Source organism: Danio rerio, chromosome 9 (genome assembly GCF_052040795.2).
Source record: "Danio rerio strain M-AB ecotype USA chromosome 9, GRCz13ab, whole genome shotgun sequence".
In the NCBI taxonomy this organism is placed as follows: Eukaryota; Metazoa; Chordata; class Actinopteri; order Cypriniformes; family Danionidae; genus Danio; species Danio rerio.
In genome coordinates this window covers 21,453,961-21,478,983 of record NC_141029.1, presented here as the reverse complement: position 1 = coordinate 21,478,983, position 25,023 = coordinate 21,453,961, and the positions used below count along the sequence as shown (strand labels likewise).

The window sequence follows — 25,023 nt, the reverse complement described above, 5'->3', positions numbered from 1 at the left end:
TTTTTTGCATTTTCCTACTTTCTCAACTTTTTCTAATTTGGTAGATCCACTCATTGATGACCATCCACAACATCTACACATTAAATATTCCTAAATACACCTGCATGTTCCCTTAGCATCACTTAACTGCAATTTGTAGACGTCATGAGTGGTGTTTGATATCACTGTAGTGATAATACTGAAGATTTCATCATGTAGTTATGTCCAAAGACGCAAAAGTATATCTGTGTGAGTTCTTTCCATTGGGTTTATTTAGTCACTAAATGTTCATTTAGTAACAGATAGTCTATATATGTATGAAAGTGCTGACCCTGTGCATATTAAGCTCTGTTTACACTGAGTTGAGGACATAATGTTCATTTATCACATTCAGTCACAGCTCTGGTCTTTTTAGTAAAGGAACTGGGCCTCATAGACCTTTTTACTGATTTCACTGTTGTTATAAGTTTGTCAAAGGCCTAACCTGAAGGCCAAACAGAACAAAGACCAGACATTTGTGGACCGGAAGCCTCTGTTATGGATTTCCCTGGAGTGTTTTTAAGCTTTCTGTCTGTTTTATTACCATTCTGTAAACACTGTGACTGCACAGAGAAAGTTGAAGAGTCTTCAGGTGATCCGGCTGGAAGATTGAGACACTTGTGGCTGCTGTCAATGAGAGATGCAAAGATCCAAGAGAAAGGTAAGAGCAACCATGATTTAATTAAAACAACATTTCAGCATTTAGATGAGAACACGAAACTAAAATAAAAATTATATATATATATATATATATATATATATATATATATATATATATATATATATATATATATATATATAGTTAAAGTCGGAATTATTAGCCACCCCTGAATTTTTAGGCCCCCTGTTTAATTTTTTTCTCAATTTCTGGGGGAAAAAACAGAATAGTTTTAATAACTCATTTCGAATAGCTGATTTGTTTTATCTTTACCATGATGACAGTAGATAATATTTGTCTAGATGTTTTTAAGACACTTCAAGCTTAAAGTGACATTTATAAGCTTAATTAACTAGGTTAGGGTAATTAGGCAAGTAATTGTATAACGATGGTTTGTTCTGTAGACTATCAGAAAAAAAATATAGCTTAAAGGGGCTAATAATTTGGCCTTAAAAATGGCTTTTAAAAAATTAAAACATATTATCAGTCATACAGTGAAAATGTCCTTGCTCTGTTAAACATTATTTTAGAAATATTAAAAAAAAAATCAAAGGGGGGCTAAAAATTCTGAGTTAAACTGTTTAAATATATATATATATATATATATATATATATATATATATATATATATATATATATATATATATATATATATATATACCTTTAGAATACTAATATGTTATCACTCATTCTTTCAGTATGTTTTCTGTGTCATATAATAAATGTCAACAACCCCCACATTCTTCAAAAGGTTGTTTCATTATAACAGTAACCATTTTGCACATTTGGAATTTTATATAATTTTTTGCAGTTCATAATTTCATATTTAATTCTAAATAAAGTTTAATAATCTAGTTGTCGTTGTATAGTTGTACTATACTTGTAGTCATGTTCATTTTCATTCATTCATTCATTCATTCATTCATTTTCTTGTCGGCTTAGTCCCTTTATTAATCCGGGGTCACCACAGCGGAATGAACCGCCAACTTATCCAGCAGTTTTTACGCAGCGGATACCCTTCCAGCCGCAACCCATCTCTGGGAAACATCCACACACACATTCACTCACACACTCATACACTACGGACAATTTTAGCCTACCCAATTCACCTGTACCGCATGTCTTTGGACTGTGGGGGAAACCGGAGCACTCGGAGGAAACCCATGCGAAGGCAGGGAGAACATGCAAACTCCACACAGATACGCCAACTGAGCCGAGGTACGAACCAGCGACCCAGCGACCTTCTTGCTGTGAGGCGACAGCACTACCTACTGCGCCACTGCCTCGCCTCATGTTCATTTTAAGTAAAATAAAAAATATATTTTATTTTTTGTAACCTAGGGCATCCACTGGGTAAAACATAATCTGAATAAGTTGGCGGTTCATTCTGCTGTGGTGATCCAAGATTAATAAAGGGACTAAGACAAAAATAAAATGACACAATGAATGTTTGTAACTTAGTGATATTTACCATAAATAATATATTGCAAATATATTACCAGTAATACAATTTGAACTTAAAAGTCTATTTAAAACATTTTACAATAATTTCAAAGGAGATCCTCTTCTTTTGCTGGCACATTTATTTAGTTTTTAAGCAACAGATAATGTTAATAAAAACGTGGTATATTCTTTCAGCTGTCAAACCAAACATCATCTGTGTAGCTCTTGATTATGATTATTATGAAAAAAACAATCATAAAGATTAACTGTAGTATACTCAGTGGTGGAAGGAATACTGAAAAATGATACTTTAGTAAACTACCATTACTTGCCTAAAAATGTAGTGCAAGTAGAGTAAAAGTACAGTATATGTTGTAAATATTTCTCAAAGTATAAAAGAGTAAAGTAAAAAGTACACCTTTCAAAAATATGTGTGAGTAGTGAGTGTTACGGATGCATGCTGATGGATTTACACGTAGTTTGAGGAGTTTGTGTAAACGTAACATTCTGTAGTGCATTTAGGTATTGCTCAGCAGGCACAAAACATCGTAAGACGTTAATATTAGGTTAGATTTAGGTTGTGATGTCAGGTGACCAAAATTTAATGTCTTGCCAGCATCTAAGGACAATGTTATTTTGATGTCCAATAACGACGTGAAATGATGTTGATATTTGGTTGATTTTAGGTTGTGTTTGAAAGTAACCAAAATCCAACATCGAGCCAACATCTTAAACCAATATCATATTGACATCAGATACTGACTTTTAAGGTATGGCAACCAAAATAACATCTGATAGATGTCATAGTGGTAACATCCACACAAAGTCAAGCTGTAACATCATTAGAGATTGATAGTTGGTTGATTTTAGGTTGGAAATCAGACATTATCGCCAGCCTGGCATTATGTTCTGATGTTAACCCGATTTTATAAACAAAATGCAGCATCCCCATGACATTGGTGTACAACGTCAATCTGACATTAGGTTGACATCTTGAGCCTGCTGGGTGTTTAAAGCCATTTCGGTCATCATACAGTAAACATCTCTCATCAGTGACATGTATCTAAACAGTCTCTGGGTCAAGTTTTCCTGAGAAAAATTGCTCAGTTACAGTAGTTTGAGTATTTGTAATTTCTTACTTTACACCATTGAGTATACCATATTAGTAAAAAATCATGAACTAGTGGGATGCTTGCCTGTACACTTATGCAGGTTAATTGTGACACAAAAATAAAGCTTATTGTAATGTTTTTTTTTTCTGCATTTTTAATAATTATAACTATAGATAATAGTGTAACAATTAAAAATTATATAATATAGAGCTGTAACTTTGATTTTAAAGGCTCCTTGTGGGCAGAGGTGGTATGTAGGTATAACAAGTGTGTGGGCCCGTGAGACTGTTGAGATAAAGGGAATTGGAGGCGGTTTAATTTCAAAAACAGCTTTATTAAAGAATGGTCAGGCAGACATGGGTTGACAACCAGTTTAAACAGCATCAGAGACAATCCAGAAGTGAAATCCATACAACAGGCAAAAAGTTCAAGACATGCAGCAAAGAATCAGAACCACAATATTCATTCATTCATTTTCTTTTCGGCTTAGTCCCTTTATTAATTGAGGTCACCACAGCACCGCCAAATTATTCAGCTTGATTTACGCAGTGGACGCCCTTCCAGCCGCAACTAAAAACTGGGAAACACCATGCACTCTAACTCACACACATACACTACAGATGATTTTAGCTTATTCAATTCACCTGTACCACATGTCTTTGGACTGTGAGGGAAACCGGAGCACCCAGAGGAAACCCACACCAACATGGGAAGGACAGGCAAACTTCACACACTGTTTACAAGTTGTATTTGTTGTCATAAGCGCTGTCAAAACTGACAGTTGTATGGGCGTGGTTAAGGATGTCAAACTTCACCACAGTGAATACCTCAGACAGATGTAATTTGAAAATGTAACTGAAAACAGGATGCACATTTTCAGACTTCTGTGTTAGATTACAAGAGCAAAAATGTTTTTTTTTTTCTTCATGACATCCACAGATGAACGTTCACCCCAAAACTAGCAATGTGAGCTAGCAAAATCAGTATGGTTAGTTTGAATCCATGTGTACTTTAAACAAAATATTATCCATTTTAGTAAACAATCAATATTTTAAAGTATCACTTTGTATCGATTATCTTTCTGTTAACTAAACACTGCAGTAAATTAAAACATTAAGCCCCAGGAATTACATTTAATTTAGAACAGTTAACAGTGTTGTAAGGTACAACGCAGAGTGTAGTTATAAATTCAGTGTAAACTACAGTATGACTTCTTGGGGAATATTGATTTTATAAAATGGATGGTCCATATACAAGTTTACACAAAACAGTTCTTAATACTTCCATGGTGGTTGGAATAAAATGTTTGCAAAGCAATCCAGGCACATCGATACTGATAATATGAGGTCACACAATTGAAAATATGCTGGGTTCCACCTAATTTATTCATGTTGTTTGGAGGCTTGATGAGAAGGCTTCCTGAGGAGGCATGAAATGGGGAAAAAAACGGTGGATCTTTTACGGAAGTGTTTTATTCACTAAACATGACGCACATTGTTAATAATCCTGTATTAGCAGCAAATTCAAACACATATTCATGTGAATATTAGGAATAAAGCTATTGTAAATGTGGGTTGTTTTAATAGTTCATTTAATTTTGATGTAACATTTTCAGCATAAATAATAAGCAGTTAAACTAAATTGCCCGTAGTGTATGAGTGTGAATGAGTGTGTGTGGCTGTTTCCCAGAAATGGGTTGTGGCTTAAAGGGCATCCGCTGCGTAAAAATGTGCTGGATAAGTTGACGGTTCATTCCGCTGTGGCGACCCTGGATTAATAAAGGGACTAAGCCAAAAAGAAAACGAATGAATGAATGAAGTTGCAGTACCATACTTTACTTCTCATACAATTCTTATGTAAAGGTTCTATAGCAGATTTATTTCCCACCAAGGTTTTATCATGATATGCATTGCACAATCAGCTCTTTGTCTAAAACTGTTCAATCAAGTTTAACTAAACTCCTCTTAATCTTTTTTGATTGGTCAGTCAGTCCAGTCTGTTGTTACTTTCATTTATTCATTTTCTCTTTGGCTTAGTCCCTTTGTTATTTAGGGGCGCCACAGTGGAACAAACTACTAACTTATCCAGTGTATGTTTTATGCAGCAGATGTCTTTCCACCTGCAACCCAGCACTGGGAAACACCCATACACTCACATTCACACACATACTCTTACACTAAGGACAATTTAGCTTACCCAATTCACCTATAGAGCATGGTCTTTGGACTTGTGGGGGAAACCGGAGCACCCAAAGGAAACCCACACAGAAATGCCAACTGACCCAGCAGAGGCTTGAACCAGCCACCTTCCTGCTGTAAGGTGACAGCGCTACCCACTGGGCCACCGCGCCGTCTTGTTGTGACTTGACCACCATATCCATTTTAATGTCAGTGGACTTTGAATTAATAATTAATGATCACCATCAACTGACTTCTAAGTAACACAAACACCCTGCACCTGTTCACCACTTGCTTAGAGACAGATTGCCCATTAGTTTCTCTTTGTGTGGACTACCATTTACTGCCTGAACAATAGCCTACCACACCCAAATCAGATCTCTCTCTCTCTCTCTCTCTCTCTCTCTCTCTGTGCACTGAAGTTGTTCTTTAAACAACATTGGTTTGCACTTACCATCTGTTGTCCTCTGCATATTGTGATGATAAAATAATCATGCATAAAACATGATTTTTTATGTCTTTAGTACTTATATGGGAAGGAAAAAGAGTGCCTCCTACAGGTGGTTTGTCAGGTCCACTCACCTGTGTGGAGCATACAACTGCACAATGTTTTCCCGAAAAAAGTGTCCGGTCTACATGCTGCAAAGTAATATCACTTCATTTGCTTCTATTGAATAATTTCAGTAATGATCAAATGCCTCACAGTGCACTCATACAGTATGTCACAATTAAAGAGTCACAAAAGAATGGATCCATGTGGAGCTATTGTTTATTAAATAAATTTAAAAACAACAAAGTGCAAAAACAAAGCAAAACGTGAAGTCCATAAAAGGCAAATATACATCAAACACAATGCAGCCAGCTTGTGATCTGGGGAGCTAAGAGCAAAATACAACAAGACAAGACCCACAAACAATCAAGACAAAGGCTTAAATAGACAGAACTATAAATGAACAAACAATCACCTGAGACCAGTTCGATGATGAGGGATGCAAAGAATTATGGGGCATTAAGTTCAGATAACACAGCAAGCATAACAAGTGTCCTCTCATTGTGAACATGTGACAATATGCAGTATAATATATGGTTGAATGGAATGGCCTTAAGTGTTATTCAACAAACAATGAAAGTGTATTCACTATTTACTTATCCTCGAGTGGTTATAAACCGTTATGGGTTTCTGTCTTTTGCTGAATACTAAATGAGATATTTTAAAGAAATCTAAAAACATGTAACCATTGACATCCATAGTAGGAAAAACAAGTAAGGAATTCAATGATTAATAATTATTTGCAGCAGGTTTGGAACAAGTTAATGTTGTGTAAATGATGACAGAATTTTCATTTTTGTGTGAACTGTCCCTTTCATACACTGGATCAGCACTCTATTATGCAGTGTACGTCTTATTCGGTCACGCTTTCAGCAATCAAAAACACAAGGACAGATCTGTGACGCATTCACTGATATCAAAACTATGATGCGAGCAGTGTGTGTTGGCGTTATTTTTGCAAGATGATATGCATTTTAGCAATTACAACTTACTGCTAACCATAATTATATGATATGTATTACTATGTTTGGAAATTGAAAGTTCACCTTAAAATGAAAATTCTGTCACCATTTACTTCCATATTTCACCCTTTACTTTTAACTATAAGAGGCATGTTTGTTTACTGACCAAATATATATATATATATATATATATATATATATATATATATATATATATATATATATATATATATATATATATATATTTTGGTTAAGGAAACCGACATTCAAAAGAACTGAAACAAACTACATCACTTTCAAAGGTTAGGGCAAAACGAATACATTTGATGAATGAAAAGCCTTTGTGCTTTATTTTTAACATAGTTTCAAAAGTTATCAGTGGTCTCACTGTGTTTTTGTTCCTCCAGATTACTTTCTTTTTGAATTCCCATACAGTACTCAACATGTCTGAAATACTGCGTGTCTGTAATACATATTTTTATTGAGTAAACAAATGAAAAACAGATCACAAAGTGAACAACATCATCAGAATAATGACCCAGTGTATAAACTACCTTCTCGCTGTATGTTTTAGAAAATATTTGCTTATTTAATTTGGATAAGCTGGTGAAGCTTAATGTCCGTAATCCTTTTATTATTAAGGGGCTAACAAATCACACTCAATGTGTTAAGGTAAAAGCTACTCTATCAAATGTTAGTTTAAACAGTGTAGGTGTCCTCCAGGGTTTTGTATGCTCTCCTATCCTGTTTATAGCATAAACAAATGATTGTTTTAGTCAGGATGAGAATAATTGCTCTGTAAAATACTGTAATACTGAGCCTGCTGAAATACTGTAATACTGAACCTCATGATAAATGATGAAATAACAAAATATTGGGCTTTGAACAGTGGTGTGATTTAAATCAACTTACTGTAAATGTGGGAAACACCAAAGAAATTAGAGTAGACCTGAAAAGACTGGCTGATTACAGACCACAGTGATTATTCTTAGTACCTTGTACCTTGGAAAGCCTACATTTACGATCTCTGCTCAAAGTTCCAACAACAACTTTACTTTTTAAGGAGACTCAAGACTGTTTGGAGTAAGTAAAAATCTCATGTTGCTGTTTTATAAGAATAATATAATTAATAAAATCATCGAAAAAATTTATTAGCATTTCAAATAGTAAATAACCTTGATGATACTTTTAGTTGCCTTTTTTTGTTTGTTTGTTTGTTTCAATGTGGACTGAGTTCAACGCAAATGTGCTGCTTTGAGTCCAAAACAAATTTCCTGCAAAGGGATAAGTATTACTAAACTCAACTCAGCTTAATTTTCCTATTAGATTGGTATTAAAATATATTTTAATATCCGCACTCTTTGATGATCCCAGCAGGTGTGGAGCGATCTAATCCGGCTGAAGGCTTCATCACGCATCAGCTGCTGTATTGTCGTGTTGGCATCGGCTTTCATCTGCAGATTCTGATGAATGGCAGCGTGAGTGGCGTTCATGAGCCTTCTGAATACAGTATGTATATTTTCCCTTCAATAATACAGTGAGAACAAACCATCTGCTCATGTTCTATTCTCAGTACAATTGTTCATCTACACTCATTCATCTTCATTTTATTGCATCCGTTTATGCCAGTTCTGTTTGTCTATTCCTGTTCACTGTGCAGGTTTGCTGAAAGTGTTCGCTATGAGGCCTGGTGTTGTGGGTATCCGTGGAGTGAAGAGCCAGTTGTATTTGTGCATGAATCAGGAAGGAACTGCTCATGGAATGGTGAGAAATGTTATTGCAACCGGATGGACATTGTAAAAAACATCCTGCTATTTAAAAAAAAAGAAAGAAAAAAAAGCCAGATGCAGTTGCTGGAATAATACTGTAAAAAACATATAGTAGTAATGTAAACAATTACAAAACAGCTTTAAATTTTTACAATTTACCCTTCGCTAAGCCACACCCAAAAACCGCCACCCACCAATCCTGGCTTAGCAACCATAGCTACACGCAGGGACACTGTCAAGCTTTCGAGCGAGGGAAACAGCCATAGGGTTGTGCATATGGATTGTGGATCAAACTGTGCTAAAGGAGCCGAGCTAAGTTGTTTTTTTTTTATATTCCTGACACATTCAGTGATAGACCGATGGCAATAACTCACACACCTCTTACCCTAAACAGTTCCAAACTGTGTTTCCTACAAAAATACAAAGCAGGTTATGTTTCAAAGCTGCTTTTTCTTTTTTTCACTCGACATTATGAGCACTGCTCCGTTTAAGCCCTCGCCATAGTAACTTAGTCATGCTAATAGCGAATAGGTCACAATGACATGAGTTACTGATCCAGAAAAAACGAATGTGCGAATCTGTTGCTAACTTTACTGAACTTCATATTTCCATCTATTTCAAGCTACGAATATTTGATATTACAAATCAACAGAACAAAACAGAGATGTGATCATAAACTAAGTACTTGCAATCAATATACTTTACCAGCAGCTGTTTTTCAGTAATTTATCAAGAGCACACAAACCTGCTGACAGTTATAGGTGACTTACTGTACATTGTTATGGGTCAATGATGCTAATATTTGGCACAAATTCATCAATTTCTCCATTCTGGACGTTCTTTCTATGAATGAATTATGTAAAAGCACTGTCCATGCGTGTTTCCTTATTGCACAACAAAAGTCTATCAGGATTATTGGCTAAAATAGAGAAATCCCGGTTGATTTAGTTATCATTAAATTATTTTTAAATTTCACCTCCCCTGCTGAGCATGAGCTAAGCTGTTGAATGGTCCGCATCTCAAATCTCAAAACTTACTTTCTAAAACTATTACATGTAAAAATCTGTTTTAAAATCTTCACACTATTAAACATCTCTTGTGTGTATTAAAATGGACTCTACATATATTATTAAATAAAATATATATTAAAATGATATAAACATTATTGTGCCAACATTTAAGACATGATGATGCAATAATGATAAAACACAAAACACCACATTTGCACATAACTGATGTCCATAAATAAATAAAACACAGGTTAAAACATTAGTGAAATGAAGTCAAAAAAACTCAAATGTTGGGAATGTCAATTTATGTTTTTTTCATTATTGTATATTATAAGATGAGCTTTTAGTTTTACTACAGCATTTTATTGTGAAATGGCAAGAAATGTGTTAGCAGCTCATCTACTTTTGTGTGAAAGAGAGAACCAAAATGCAGATGCAAAGAACAAAAACAGACTTTAATAATAGATCACAAAAGACACGGCCACTAAACATATGTGTTTTGACACGAGAACAGGTGTGTATAGGCTGTAAGGCTGTATGAAAAAAAGTGGAACAAAAGAACAGGGAACAAGAACTTAATCACAAATCACATGTCCTTTCCAGTATATGGTTTTACAGTGTTTACAACTATATGACAACTATGAACAGTTTTAGCATGCTATTTAAAGCAACCCTATGCAACTTTCTCTTGATAAATGCAATTGCTTGTTTTTTGCATAGACTACACGAGTTATAAAGGTCAAAGTCTAGTATGGAATCAAGTTCATGCCAAATGTATTGCGGTCAGGAATTGAGTAATAATAAGCATGAATTTAAAAAATTGACATTGCGTTATAAAATTATATTTTACAAAAATTAAATGCACAATAAGAAACAATTCCAAAAGAAGGAGCGTTAATCAAAAATGAAAATATATTTTAAATTACATTGCACAAAATTTCAAACAAATTGCAAATCTTCAACCCCTGTCCTAGAGTTTGGCTCTAACCTTGATCCAACATAATAACCAAGTAAGCAAGATCTAAAGGAGTGCTTGATAAATAAATACAGGTGTGTTTGATAAAGAGTTTAACGGACTCTGCAGGAATGTAGCTCTCCAGGAACAGTGACCTGTTTTTATTAACATCTACACCCACTGCATCCTTGAACTTCTTTGAATCCTTTGATCTTCAAGGTACATAAAACAAAGATTTATAACAAACTAAACTGGATAGGCAGCTAATCTGACTTCATGGACAAAGACCCCTAAAGTTACATGCATGGAGATGGGAGATGGGAAATTTTCTATAGTAAACATTTATTTGACATCTGTTATTACTTAAACAATGACTGTAAAAAAATATGGACAGCGCCTTTTTCCATTAAACACTTTGAAGGTAAAACGCCGCATGACGGGCACAAACTGTCGCAAAAACTGCTGAAATTGGACCCTGGGCATGAGCAGAAGTGACTATCAGATGGAGCCAGAGGCGGAGCCGCGGAATTAAGCTTCCAACCAAACGTTTATATGTCAAATCAACCACGCCCCTAGAACTTCTCACGTGACAGCCAGTATCTGTACTAACAAAGGCTCGCTAATAAAAATATAATTTAATAAAAACAATCTTGGACTGCAGAAATAAACAATCTTTCATACACCTAATGCCTAGTTCAGACTGCGTGATTTTAGCCCCGATTTTGGCTCGCCGAAAGGTTTTGAGAAATCGCCGACAAATGCCTGAAATCACAGGCAAATCGCTGCTCGTGCACGTGAGTGACAATCACACAGTATGAACTATCAAAGACGCGATCTGAGAGAATCGCCGATGAGTCGCCGATGCCTGTGAGATATTTGGCATGCTAAATATCTGGAGCTGTCGACGATTCAAATCATGCCATGTGAATTGAGTTTTGACTGAAAATAACATCAGCGATCGCCTACAGCCAATGAGAGAGCAGCTTTCACTTGTGTGTGCGTGTGTATACCTGCTGCAGGCCAGCGGGAGGCTGGGGGAGAAGTTAAAAGCGCTCTTTTTCGGTTCATTTGGACCCACGAAATGGAGGAAAAACTAGTGGAGGTTTGACAGGACTCAGGAGCAACTGTGTCTGTTTGACGTTTCATACAGAAAGAAATTAGTTTATTATCAGCGTTGAGGAGAAATGGCTAATTCCCTTTAAACCCAGGTGAGCAAACATGTACATGTTCTACCCCATTAAAGGCTTCTTTCTCATTATGCAGTTAATAACAAAAGATATACTATGTGTTTTTGGCTGTGAGACGTAGTTTGGACGAAGTTGTCGGCGATTCTTCCTATAGTAAAGTCGCAATGTGAATGTCCCTGTCGCCGATCCATCTTGCAGTGTAAACAAAGCAGCGACGAAACGCTAGCCCAGATAGTCATGCAATGTGAAAACAGCTGTGACACGACTACTTTGAAAATCATGCAGTCTGAACTCGGCATAAGCCTAAGTTAGACTAAGCCATGAGGACAAAAAATATTTCTCTTTTAACAGGGTTGTTAGTATTTAGTTTCTTCATATGGGTAGAAATAACACTTGTAAAATAGAACAATAACATACGAACAACACATACATTTTTGAAAAGGTTTTTATTTTTAATTAGCAATCAAAAGGAACTAAAATGTACACACCATAGATAACAATTTAACAAGATTTCTAAATATCAACAGGATATTTACACATCCATGCTTTATATAAAATAATCCCTATCAATTTGTACAATAAACTTTGCAGTATTAATACATTAACTGATGTCTATCAGCTGCTGAACATCGCTTGTATATTGTTTATCCTTTTTTTCCCTCCATTTTTTATTTGGTTTATTCGATGCCTTGATCATATCTGAGGAATTTAAAGAGGAATATACATTCATTTTAATGTTTATTAGAAGTTTTCAAAAAAATACAATAAAGCCAACAATACTTGATATATATATATATATATATATATATATATATATATATATATATATATATATATATATATATATATATATATATATATAACATTTACAGCTCTTGTTATACAAGATCCGGTTTCTAAAACATTAATACTTTATAGCAGCAAATTCTGTATATTAACTTGATAACATGCTGAAACTAAAAATCTCAGAGACGTGCGCAAGTCAAGTTCAAATAACGTTACAGGATATCAGTGTGAAGATCGGCTAACATTAGTTTTGTCTTCCTAAATATTTTTTTCAGACCCATAAAGAGAATTACTGCTAGATAATGATCACCTGTATTTTCCACATCATGGCAAGGCGTGTATCAGCAAAATAATAAAGCCCGATAAAGCCCTGACCTTATAAAGTGTTCCATCAGATCCTGTATGTCAGAAAGTATTGTTTACTGCTGAACAACTCATTTTATCATGGTAAAATAACACAGAAATAAAATAATAAGACTTCTATCTCCTCCCTATGCTCCGACGGTCTGAGAAACTGTCCATCACAACTGTCAATCACGATGACACGCCCTGTTTTTATAGCATTTAATGACTGGCTAAGAACATACTGTTAACAAAAAATGAATATCTGCTCCTTTATCAGCTGATGACCAGTGCCTTATTCGACCAAAACCATCTTTTGGGACATTTTCTTGCAATTATTATTATTATTTTATTATTTGGGCTCAAGTCTCGTTCATTAACACGAAGGCAGGCTTTATGACTTGTACTGCAGCCAGCCCCCACAGGGTGCTCTAACAGCCAGGACCTTCACTCAAAAGCCGGCATGTGGTACACTTGGTCTGAAAACACATGGTGTTGCTTTAATATGACAGTGTTGTGTAAAGCATGCTGGACAAACTGTAAGTTTCAGAGTAAGTTGAAGCTGAACTAGATAGGTAACACCTATGTTTTTGCAAAATAATAGTCATTTCATCTGTCTGGTAGGTGTAATCAACTGCATTCTGAAATAGTACCTACAAAGGTATGCATTTAATTTTCCATCTCCTTTTTTGTTGTAGAAGAAGTTCTCCAATGAATGTCTGTTTAAAGAGCAAATAGAAGAAAACCATTATAACACATACTCCTCCATGAACCACACAGGCTTTTTCCTGGCTTTGTCAAAGCGAGGCCAGCTACGGAAAGGTTACAGAGTTGGCCGTAATCAGGCCTGCACACATTTCCTTCTTTTAAAAAAACGGGAATTACCCTGAACTGTCTTTCACATCTTGTGTCACTTTCTGTGTAAAACATGCAGCATTAAAACTGTGAAATTTTACTGCAATTTCATTTTATTTTGATACGGGTATATTTTCTCTATATTTTTGAGAAATTGCACTTAATCCATTGTATGGCTTTATAAACTGCAGGGTATAGTGATAGAACAAGCGTGTCATTAAATTATTTATAGCAGTGTGTGTTTTATTTTATCATGTTCAACAAGATGTGAACTTTTGAATTCTATCATTTATTTGACATGTTTAAACTGGTAAATGACTTGTGAATGTGTCTGTTGTTTTTATCTGTTGTTGGTATTTGCATAATGCAGATAAAGTTTATATATTATGTATTTATTTATTTATTTGCTTGTTTGGTTATCTATGTACTGTGTCTGTAATTTAACTGTATCTGAGATAATTAACTGCATGTTAATTTATTATTGCTTAGTTTTGTTTCACTTTCAGTTGGTTTTAATTTCATATTTTTAGTTTTTGTCTCTTATTTGATTTACTTTTTATATTTCTATTTAGCTTTATTTATATTATTACAGATTAGTTTAAGTTTCTATTATATTTATTTCGATACATTTATTTTATTAATCTGAAATTTAGATTTTGTTGTGTGTATCTCAAATAACTAAAATTATCATGCAGACTAAGATTTTCTTGGTCCAATTTTGTCTACTTTGTATGATTACGGTTCTGTGTCCTATCATTAATGTCAGTGTTTAAATTAAAGAGATTCACATGCTGAGTGACATTGAGTGGTGGTGTTTTAAACTGAAAAAACTCTTCAAAGGTTGCTTTGACTCTATACTGAATAAGACATGACAAGTAAACAAAACAGGTCTCCCATGGAGCTCTCCAATGACAACAGTTTCAAAACAAATGTAAAGCTCCCTAATAGAAACAAGCATAACCTTCCCTTACATGCGTAATCAATGCATTATTCATGTACCAATTCATGTAGTGTCTTATTATGTTGGCTTATTGTCTGTCTCTCAATCTGTCCATCAAATAATTGGTCATCTGTCTGTCAACAGCAGGGGCGGACTAATGATGTGGGGGCCCTATAAGCAAATCCAGGTATGGGGCCCTAGCATTGAAACTCAAAACATTTTCTTTCTCAGAAATTTTTTCGCTGTAATTTTAGGCTATTTTTAAATAAAATGCATGTTTAAAGTATTTAGATAAATATATAAAAAGTATATAAAAATGTTTAAATAAAATTTTATGCATTTTAGCATTTAAAGGAACGTCATGGTTATGTAAGTAACCCACATTCCTCGAATAGGGAACGGAGACGTGTGTCTGTGACAACAGACTTTTGGTAGTGCTTTAGATGACCAATCACTTCTGAAGATATGAAAACGGGCCAATGAAATGCCAACTGAATTGGCGGTGCTTAGCTCCACAGCTGAAACTGATGAGCCAATTAGGGCTATATCAGTCGGCTGCTGGAGCCAGCTCATCAGAATTTGCCTGCTGAAGAGACGATCGCTCAGCTCCCAGCTGGAGACTAAAGTGCTGTGGCAGTGAAGACACATTTCTCTGTTCCATATTCGGGGAACGTGGGTTACATTTGTAGCCAGGACATTCCCCTTCATAAGGGAACTTCTAAGTGCGACTATGATAACTTTTGGGAGACTGTTTGGAAAGCGCCACAGCAGCCAAAGCTCGTCGCACTCCTGATGTGTAGTTTGCCAAGCCAAAATATGAGCGCATTGACATAACCAAGAGCGCAACCTTCCAACGTCTCTTAGGCCGAACATATTACATATGGGAATAAAAGTTTTTTAATCGGGGGTCGTAAGTGTGCTTTTACCTAGCTAATTTAGACTATGGATTTTTGGAAATATGACAGTATGTTGGGAAAGCTTGCCAGTCCCCGAAGGTGGAGCACACTGCAGAGACCACTTGCTACCCAGAAGGGGAGACCTGATAGTAACGAGACATATGGACTAGCCCTAATGAGGGGGAGTGCTACATATGATAAGCTGGTTAGCCGTTTAGGGAAGACACGGGACCCCCTAATAAGAGTAAATACACCATGTTAATAATGCATATGGCATCACTAATGGGGAAGCACATAGCTGGCACCAATCCTCATTATGCGTGTAGACCAAATGGGCGTACCAACCGCACACTGAGCCATGCACTCGACTCCTTCGCTGAGTCGATACTGGGGGCCTCGGAGGAATTTTCTAGGGTTCGCCAGAGAAGGTGAACTTACTAGTAGAGTGGAAAAAAGCGCACGTATCTCAGAGTTAGGGAGCCTGGCACAGCAAGCGTTTGTGACACCGAGCTTAATTCCCGCCTGATTGATTGGGATTACCCAATAATCGGGAGGAAACTGGCTTCACTCAAAGGTCATAGAACCTCATGAATGTGTAAGCGGTCGCCTAACCTGCAGCTCTGCAGATATCTGTGAGAGAGGCCCCATGTGCTAATGCCTATGAGGAAACAATACCTCTAGTGGAGTGCACTTTCACGTTAGGGGGGTGCGGGTCACCCAGGCATTGATAAGCGAGGGCTATGGCATCAACTAACCAGTGGGCCAACTTCTGTTTGATACGGCACTTTCCTTCAACCGACCAACGGCTCAAACGGGACAAAGCAGCTAGTGGGCTGAGCCTGCCTACTCCGAAGGCAGAGCTTGCAGGTTCACCACCTGATCTTTAAATGGGGTGGTAGGAACCTTGGGCACAAAGACAGGTCGGGGTCTCAGGACAACGTGAGAGTAACCTGCCCCGAATTCAAGGCACGATTCGCTGACCAAAAATGCCTCCAGATCCTAACTCTCTTGAATGACGCCAATGCGATCAGCTGAGCTGTCTTTAATGACAGAGTTTTAAGTGATACTGAATCGAGTGGCTTGACCAGATCTCCCTGCAGACCTGCCAGGACTATAAAGAGATCCCAAGAGGGAATGAGAGGGGGGCAGGATGGATTTATTTACCGCGTGACTTTGAGGGATTGGATGATTAGATCATGCTTCCCGAGCGTGTTGCCATCCACCGTGTCATGATGAGTGGAAATCGCAGTCACGTAACCCTTCAGTGGCGCGCCCATATCAGCTGGACCGAATAGGGGTGGAGTCTTCACTCTCCTAGGGACACTAACTGCCATGAGAGCACATTGGCTGCATGGTTGAGCTCGCCTGGAATGTGAATAGCACACATGATTTCGAGCTGAGACATGCGGCGAGAGCGTATACCCACAATACGGTTGATATAAGCCATGCTGTCCATCCTGACCAGCATGTGTTTCTGCTCCAGCACCGGAAAAAAACAGCGAAGAGCCAGATACACTGCCAACAGCTCCAGGCAATTGATATGCCAGCAGGTTCCGGACCACGAACCCGCAGCTGCATGCTTGTTGCACATGACCCCCCAGCCCGTGCTGAAGACATCTGTTGTTACGACAACATGTCTGGATACTAGCCATAGGGGCACTCCGGCCTGTAGAAAAGCCAGATCCATCCAGGGGCTGAGTGTGTGGAGACACAGCGGAGTGATGTGCACCCGATGCATACTCGTGCGCCATGCCCATCTGGGGACTCGATCGCGAAGCCATCGCTGAAGTGGTCTTATATTAAGCAAACCGAGCGGCGTGACCACGACTGTGGATGCCATATGCCCCAGGAGCCTTTGAAAAAATTTCAGTGGGACCATTATCTTCCTGTGGAGCTTGTTTACACAAGAAAGCAATAGCCTGGCGCGCTCCTCTGAGAATTAAAAAATTCAGAAACTAAATATGTGCAGTTAATTAGCCCTGGGAAGAACAATGGCCACATTAGTGGTCCAGAAATGCCACCTCTGGCTAAATCTGGCAGATATGATGACGCTGACGAAGTCTGCTTTCTTAACGCTCCCATATCCTAGACTGACCTGTTTAGCGACACAGTGAATTTACTCAAGAGTTCACTGCAGTGAAAGAGCAGTCGAGAGCGATATGTGAGGTCATATATCCATGGTCTTATAAAACTGCTCCACCCATCAGATCATCCACCTCAGCTGCTCCTCGCTGAGGGCACCCAACTCCAGCTTTAAGGCCTGCTCTGCCACCCTTGCTTACTCCTCCGGCAAAGCGGCAGCGTCAAGCACCCCGTAGGCATTCATTGCCCCCGCCCCAGCATGCCATTATTGAACCGCAAAGCAGCCCTTGCTCAGTGAAGGGCCAGGGACACCATCAAATGGTGTTTCAACAACAGGTCGCTGGCCTCATGGCCTGCGGCCACCAAATTCTCAACAAAAGAGCTCAACAGGACACCACAGGAAAGGTGAGAGTTAATTGGTTATGCACAGGGACAGGGTCCTCCGGCCAGTGGCGCCCCCAGAAAATTTTCATAGGGGTGGCCAGAAGAGGCCACACCAAATCTTGGGGTGGCACACAAAAAATAATTAATTTAGTGTAATGTTATATTTTTATTTCTGGTAAATTAAATAATGTGATTTTAATTAATTTAATAAATTAGTCTTAAAATATCGCAATTTATTCCTTGAAATAATTCAGCAAGTACATGTGCAAACAAAATAAAAATCAATATTTAGTTTAAAAACACTTCTCATATAAAGAAATAACTTTTCAGTTATTTTTCACATACATTTATTGCATACCATACAGTATATGCCATGTCTAAAATTAATGGAGATTAATGAGTTAAATAATAAAACAAGCGAATGAACAAACTGAACAAAAGGCATTACTATACACACACACACACACACACACACACACACACACACTATACAGACCCTAGTAATATCATTTATCTATATCCCTTTTTGAGCCACTTTATTATTGCGGCTTCTTCTATTGATGTACCTTAAGGTAAATTTCATATAGCCATTACTGTCTATTGAGAGAGAGTGTGTGTGCTGTCAACGACTATCAGGGAGGGCAGTTTGGTTGACACCCTGGGCAAACCACCCCATATAACCATCTCCTTAAATAGTTACATTTATTTTTCAATAAATATAAAAATGTATTTATATTTATTCTAAATAAAAACAATTTATATTAATATTATTATACAATTATAATTTTAAAGAAATAACAGACATCAATCCTAAATGTTACTGGAAAACAATGTAACAGAGTGATATGCTAAGATCACTTAGGAAACCCTTTGCATGAATATTAGTTATGACAATTCTATGGAATACAAAAATATGTGTTTTATAGTATTATCTGTGGTCTTAGACCCGAATTATGGCCGAGAATTAATGTTATGAAGTCTTACCTCCCTGACTCTTTATCCCTCCTTTCTAGCCATGCTTAGTGAAAGTATCATCATCATATTATATAAACTTTAGTTTTGTCGACTTTCAAAACTCACTTCGTGCTGACACCTCTTCACAAAAGGCTTACTCCGGTTTCATGGTGCATGAGCGGCGCGTTTTTTTATCAGCGTGCATGTAAACAACCGGGATTCACCCTTGGGGGCGCCCCTGCCTCCGGCACCTCGACCTGTTGAGTTTTCAGGTCAACCAAGAAAAGAGCAAGCTTGTCCTTGTACAGAGCATGTCTTTTCTTGGGTTGGACCTGGACTAGATCACAATGATTGTGTGCCTCTCCTGAGCTGATGCTGATCTGTCTAAAAGTGTTTGACAGGAAAAATGTAGTCCCACTAAAATCATTTCAGAGGCTCCTGGGGCACATGGCAACTGTAGCTGCAATCACGCCACTCAGATTGCTCAATATAAGCCCGCTTTAGGATTGGCATAACAATCTGGCCCCTACACACAAGGCACAGGGGCACACAACAGGTAGCTTTCACTTCGCTGTGTCACAAGGCCTTAAACCTTTGAATGGACCCTGCGTTTCTACAGGCCAGAGTGCTTCTAGAACAAATGTTAAGGCATGTCATCTGAACAGATGCTTCCAGTACGGGCTGGGAAGCATTGTGTTGCGAGTATAAAGCTGTGGGTCTGTGGAAAAGAACCACATGTCTCAGCTCACTTGCTGTCTGCTCCTCTGCAGACATATGTGGCTGAAATCAATTTATGTCATTCATATCACCGGTGAGCTCAACCATGCAGCTGATGTGCTCTTACAGCAGCTTCCACTTCCAGGATAAGCCAAGGTTGACCTGTTTGCTTCCTCTGAGGCTACGTTCACACTGCAGTCAAATGTGGCCCGAATAAGATTTTTTCCCCTTAAGCGACAGTGTGAACAGCCCAAACCGCATGGAATCTGATCTTTTCAGGTCAGATTTGTGCCTCTTTCATATTGTTCTATGTTCAAATGTATGCTATGTTCCTTCACCACAGCGGTTCACCTTAGCTTGAAAAGGTGCTGAGCGATGTGTGTCTGACAGTCTTATGCAACTAATTGTGTAATTCATTGGCATTTCATTGGCCTGTTTTATTAATCTTTAGATCATTGGCTTTCTGATAAAATACCCCATAGTGAAAGTGTTCCACATAGCAAATTCATTTCTCCCTTCGGGGAAAGAGGGCTACGTTTTACAGTCTTGTTCTTTTGTCTGTGTCTTATGCTCTTCCAGCCAGGCTATGAGTTACCTTAGACTTAACAATGTTTTCAAGAATTTTAATACAAAGAAGATTAATATAGACTAAGACAGCATTTTACCTAGGTTACAAAGAACATGAACATACACTTATAAAAACATTACATACATTCTAGGATATACTTATGGCTATTTTAAAAAGGTCCAGTTCTGTTCGCATGTAAGCGTAAAAGGTTTTGAGGCTTGCCTATCAAGGTGGTTTCTGTGGTAACTCTAAGTTGGGTATAATCTCTTATTAAATTCCTGATGGTGGGAAGTTGTGGGTTTCCAAGAGAAGAGCTGCCTAAAAAGTGACAATGAAATATGTTTCTTTATCTTTCTCCATCTCTTACACTGATTATGTGTGTGTGCAGAGGTAAGCGTGATCGAACACCCAATAAGGGGAGAGAGCATGCTCGGAGCCAGGCGGCCAATCAGCATGTAAATTAGAAATGATAAATAACACCTGTCTTTCTAGTGATTGGACCGGAGAGACTCCCTTCTAAGGAGAACGAAGGGAGCAGTCGGGAGAGGAGAGAGCACACACACACACATCCACGCAGTGGTGAGTGTGGCGCAAATACAAAAATAAAAGATAATTACTTACCTGATATCGCCGACCCTGTCTTCTTCTTCCTACACAACAACGAACTTTATTACAGTGTCTAAAGTGCATTTAAATATTTATTAGAATTAGTTGATCTGGCCAGGCCAGTGACCTCTAGAAATAAGCCAGATAATAACCATTAAAATATGGTGACTGCTGAAGAAACAGGCGACAACTGGAACATAATTAACCAGGGCAGAGAGGGCTGGTAACCAAGCCTGCAGCTCCCGATGGGCACACCCAAAACAAGATATGGAAAAATCTACTGGATTTTACTCCTAGCTCTGCCTGAGAGGAGAGGAGGACCAAAATAGACAGACAAGCAAGTAATGACCTGTGATAATGGAATTATGACAATAAGTGCAATTTGTACATGTGGCAAGTCTGCAAGAACCAGCATAGTCAATGCTTGACAGGAAATCAGGTGGAGCAACACAGGAGGAGCCCAGACCAAAGTTACTCCAGAGTGCCAGAAAACTCAACATTTCGCAAGTGCCACCATATGTCAAGCAGTAAGAACACCACAAGCATATGTGACCTGCTTCCAATAAGGAAGAGATTGGTTCCTTAAAGGTACTGCAAGGGGAGATGCAGACCAGAAGATGTAGATGATGTCGACAATGGTTATCAGCATTACTTTCAAAAGGGTTGGCTTAAAGTAACAAAAGCCAATCAGAGGCCAAGGGGAGCCAAATAGACAGGAAGATCTGCCAGCTCTGGGATTAGCTTAGACTGCTATGGCGGTAGCTCAAGTAGGAAAAAACTCATTACACTCTCCACTGAGCCGAGTATCATTGAAGGAGAAGCAAGTAGAGAGCTAGAAAGCATGTGGCTTCACCAAAAGATTTTCAGACAGAAAAGAAGTGACCAACTTGCCTGTACTAAAGATATCACAGAACATTCAATATCACAGAACCAATGCTGAAAGAAGTTGAGGAGGTTGTAGGTTGAGAAGCGGAAAGATGTTACAGCAGTGGAGGCATGCAGAGGGTGTCTGGATTCCAACGCATGAGAGCTCAAGCACCATCAAGCAGTTTTGGGTTGTCATGGAAGATATTTTTCAGTATTGTTGCTCAGGCAAGATGGAGTTCTTCCTGAAGAGCACCTACACAAAGAACGCAAACAGGAGCCTTCACCCAGCTGATTCAGGAGGCTTGAGAAGGCAAAGGAGACCACTTAGTCCTTTGGCTGGATAATACCAATGCCTATGGGTCCATTCCACACAAATTGTTGGAAACATTGATGGACCAGTACCATGTTCCAGGCAAGATCAAGGACTGAACTATTACAGCTGCTTCAGTCTGACAGTGACTTCCAGTATAGAAACATCTATTTTTCATCGGCTTGAGAAGGGCATTATCCCTGAATACAGTGTGGGCATTTCTGTAAAACTGGTCTCTATGGCCATAAATATGCTTGTGAAATCAGCAGATGTGGAGTGTAAAGGCCCACTCACAAACTCAGGTATGTGGAAGCCCCATATCAGAGCATTTATGAATGATCTGATAATAACTACATCATCAGTCCTGGGTCGTAGATGGATCCAGCAAGGCCATGAATGTCTCATTAACTGGCCCCAGATGAACTTCAAGCCAGCTAAGTTCAGATCTCTAGTTGTGAAAAAGGAAGATTACAGACCAGCATCGCTTTTCACTGGGGATCTAGATCCCATCCATGAAAGAAACCATTTTAAAAAAACACTCGCCTTGTGCAAAGCCTCAACAGCACTGCCTTGTACGAAAAGCTGAAGTTGTCCTTCATTAGTCTGAGGGAGGAGTTGGTTACCAGGGCAAGAGAGGTACTGCGGAATAGCTACTTTAGTGACATTAAATTCTTAATTATTAAGGTTTTAATTCTTACCCTCAATCTCTTTATCTGTTCTGGATCGAAGATGAGGAAATGAAAATTGATGACCCATAAGACTTGGCAAAAAGAGTCTGCCAGGGTTGTCAGGTGCATGTGCTCTGTCTCTTCATGTTTGTTGTTGTCACGTGAGTTTATATCGTAGCCTTCCATATGCTTTGATGCATTTTTTGGTTTATATCAGGTGATCAGCGGGACAAATCAGCAGATTCAGCTGATGGCACTTAGATCATCTATTTAAGAGCGGTAAGCCATGACATCATTGTCATTTCGTTACTCTGTTTTATAATCTCTCTGTGTTTTGTCAGGATCTGCTGTAGCTGGCCTCCTTGATGTCCTGTTGTCATCTTTTCATCTTTTATTATGCTATTGCATGCTGTTTGCATTTTTGTTAAACTTTATTGTTAATAAACTTTAACTTGCATTTGGATCAAAAAGCTTACAGGAAGAGTCCTTGCATTAGGAGACACGCCTGTTGCATCTACGATTTCTTCTCTGGAACCAGCACATCCTTCATCCGAGCTTCATCTTCCCCCACTTACTTCCTACTCTGGGGAGCCTCTGATGTGCCTATATTTTATCACCAAGTGTCCTTTGTACATCACATTACAGCCATCTCTGTTCTCCACCGAGCACGCCAAGGTGGCATTTGTCATCAACCCTCTCACTGGCAATACCTAAAGGGGAATCTTGGTCTGGAGTCAAAAGCCTCCTTGTTGTAGATTCTTCGATTTATTTATGAAAGAGCTTAAGAAAGTCCTTCTTCACAAAATTAAATCTCCGCAACGTTTATCATTTGGTCCGTATAAGAGAGAGCGATGAGTGAAAAACTGTTCTAATACCTCCAGGGAGCACTTTGAATATTGTTTTCTTCCATTCGGGCTTTTCAATGCATCAGCAGTCTTCCAAGCACTCGTCAATGACGTGTTGAGAGATTTGATAGATCAGTTCATTTATGTTTACCTGGTTGACATTCCAATTAGCGCTGTCAAAATTAACGTGTTAACGCATGCGATTAATTTGAAATAATTAACGCGTTAAAAAAATTAACGCAATTAGCGCAGTTGCAGGGTTTTTTTTACTTCCTGTTGTGGTGGACGTGTGTTCAACATGCAAAAAACATGGATAAGATCAAGGAAGCACTTTTTAAAGGCAAGTTTCAGTATAAAAGAATTAATGTCGCATCTCCAGGCTATCCAGAGCGATAATGCGTGTTGAATTTGAAGCGAGTCACTCCGGCGCGTTGTGTGTGTGTGCGTCAGGGGGTGAGTAGGGGCGTGTGCGCGCGAGACGTACATGAAGAGCAGTGGGGGTGAGTTGCGTGCGACGTCCCTAAAGAGCGAGAGGGGCAGGAGCCGACTATGACGAGACTGTCTCCTTCGTTCGGTTATCCGTGGCACTATCCACTCGCCATAGTGGACTGGCCATCGGCAGCAACGGGACATTTCCCGGTGGCCTCACGGTCAGTCTGTCTTGCCGCCGTGCCGTCGATTACCTCACCTCGACATGCCATAGGCTGCTTGCAGCTTGATGGACACCTTAAATCACGAATCAGGCGAGTGCGACTACCATAAGGTCCAATCATTTCAGCGACGTAGCTATTTGCATATAACTTAGTATACTTGCTAAAACTTCCGTCAGGCAAAAACACGGAACGTAAACAGAAAGGAGGAGCAGAGAGGGAGCGCATAAAAAGAAGAAAAGCCCTGGTCATGGAAGCAGAAAAATGCAGCACAATCACAACTACGTTTGCGACCAAGGGAGCAGGTTGGTCAGAATACAGCACATTTACAGTTGAAGTCAGAATTAGCATCCCTGAATTATTAACACCCCTGAATTATCAGCCCCCCTGTTTATTTTTTTCCCTATTTTCTTATGAACGGAGAGAAGATTTTTACAACACATTTCTAAACATAATAGTTTTAATAACAAATTTTTAATAACTGATTTATTTTATCTTTGCCATGATGACAGTAAATGATATTTTACTAGATATTTTTCAAGACACTTCTATACAGCTTAAAGTAACATTTAAAGGCTTAACTAGGTTAATTAGGTTAACTAGGCAGGTTAGGGTAATTAAGCAAGTTATTGTATAATGATGGTTTGTTCAGTAGACTATCAGAAAAAAAAATTATAACTTAAAGGGGCTAATAATATTGACCTTAAAATGG

The 25,023-nt window shown here is 38.3% G+C and overlaps 2 protein-coding genes across 4 annotated transcripts in view; both read left to right on the top strand.

The window, feature by feature from the left end:
- Positions 1-19: 19 nt before the first annotated feature.
- fgf9 (fibroblast growth factor 9) lies at positions 20-14,625 on the top strand. 3 transcript variants are annotated; one of them, XM_087265870.1, is made up of 4 exons: positions 20-679; positions 8,298-8,429; positions 8,581-8,684; positions 13,668-14,625. In XM_087265870.1, the coding sequence occupies exons 1-4, from the start codon at positions 517-519 to the stop codon at positions 13,857-13,859; spliced, it is 591 nt and encodes a 196-aa protein (XP_087121996.1). In that variant the 5' UTR covers positions 20-516; the 3' UTR covers positions 13,860-14,625.
- A 283-nt stretch (positions 14,626-14,908) lies between these two features.
- The window catches only part of tmprss3a (transmembrane serine protease 3a), a 56,087-nt gene continuing 45,972 nt past the window's right edge, over positions 14,909-25,023 (top strand). The window contains exon 1 of the mRNA XM_087265721.1: positions 14,909-15,047. The gene's annotated coding sequence lies outside the window, so the exon portion shown is untranslated. The remainder of the gene's footprint in view (positions 15,048-25,023) is intronic.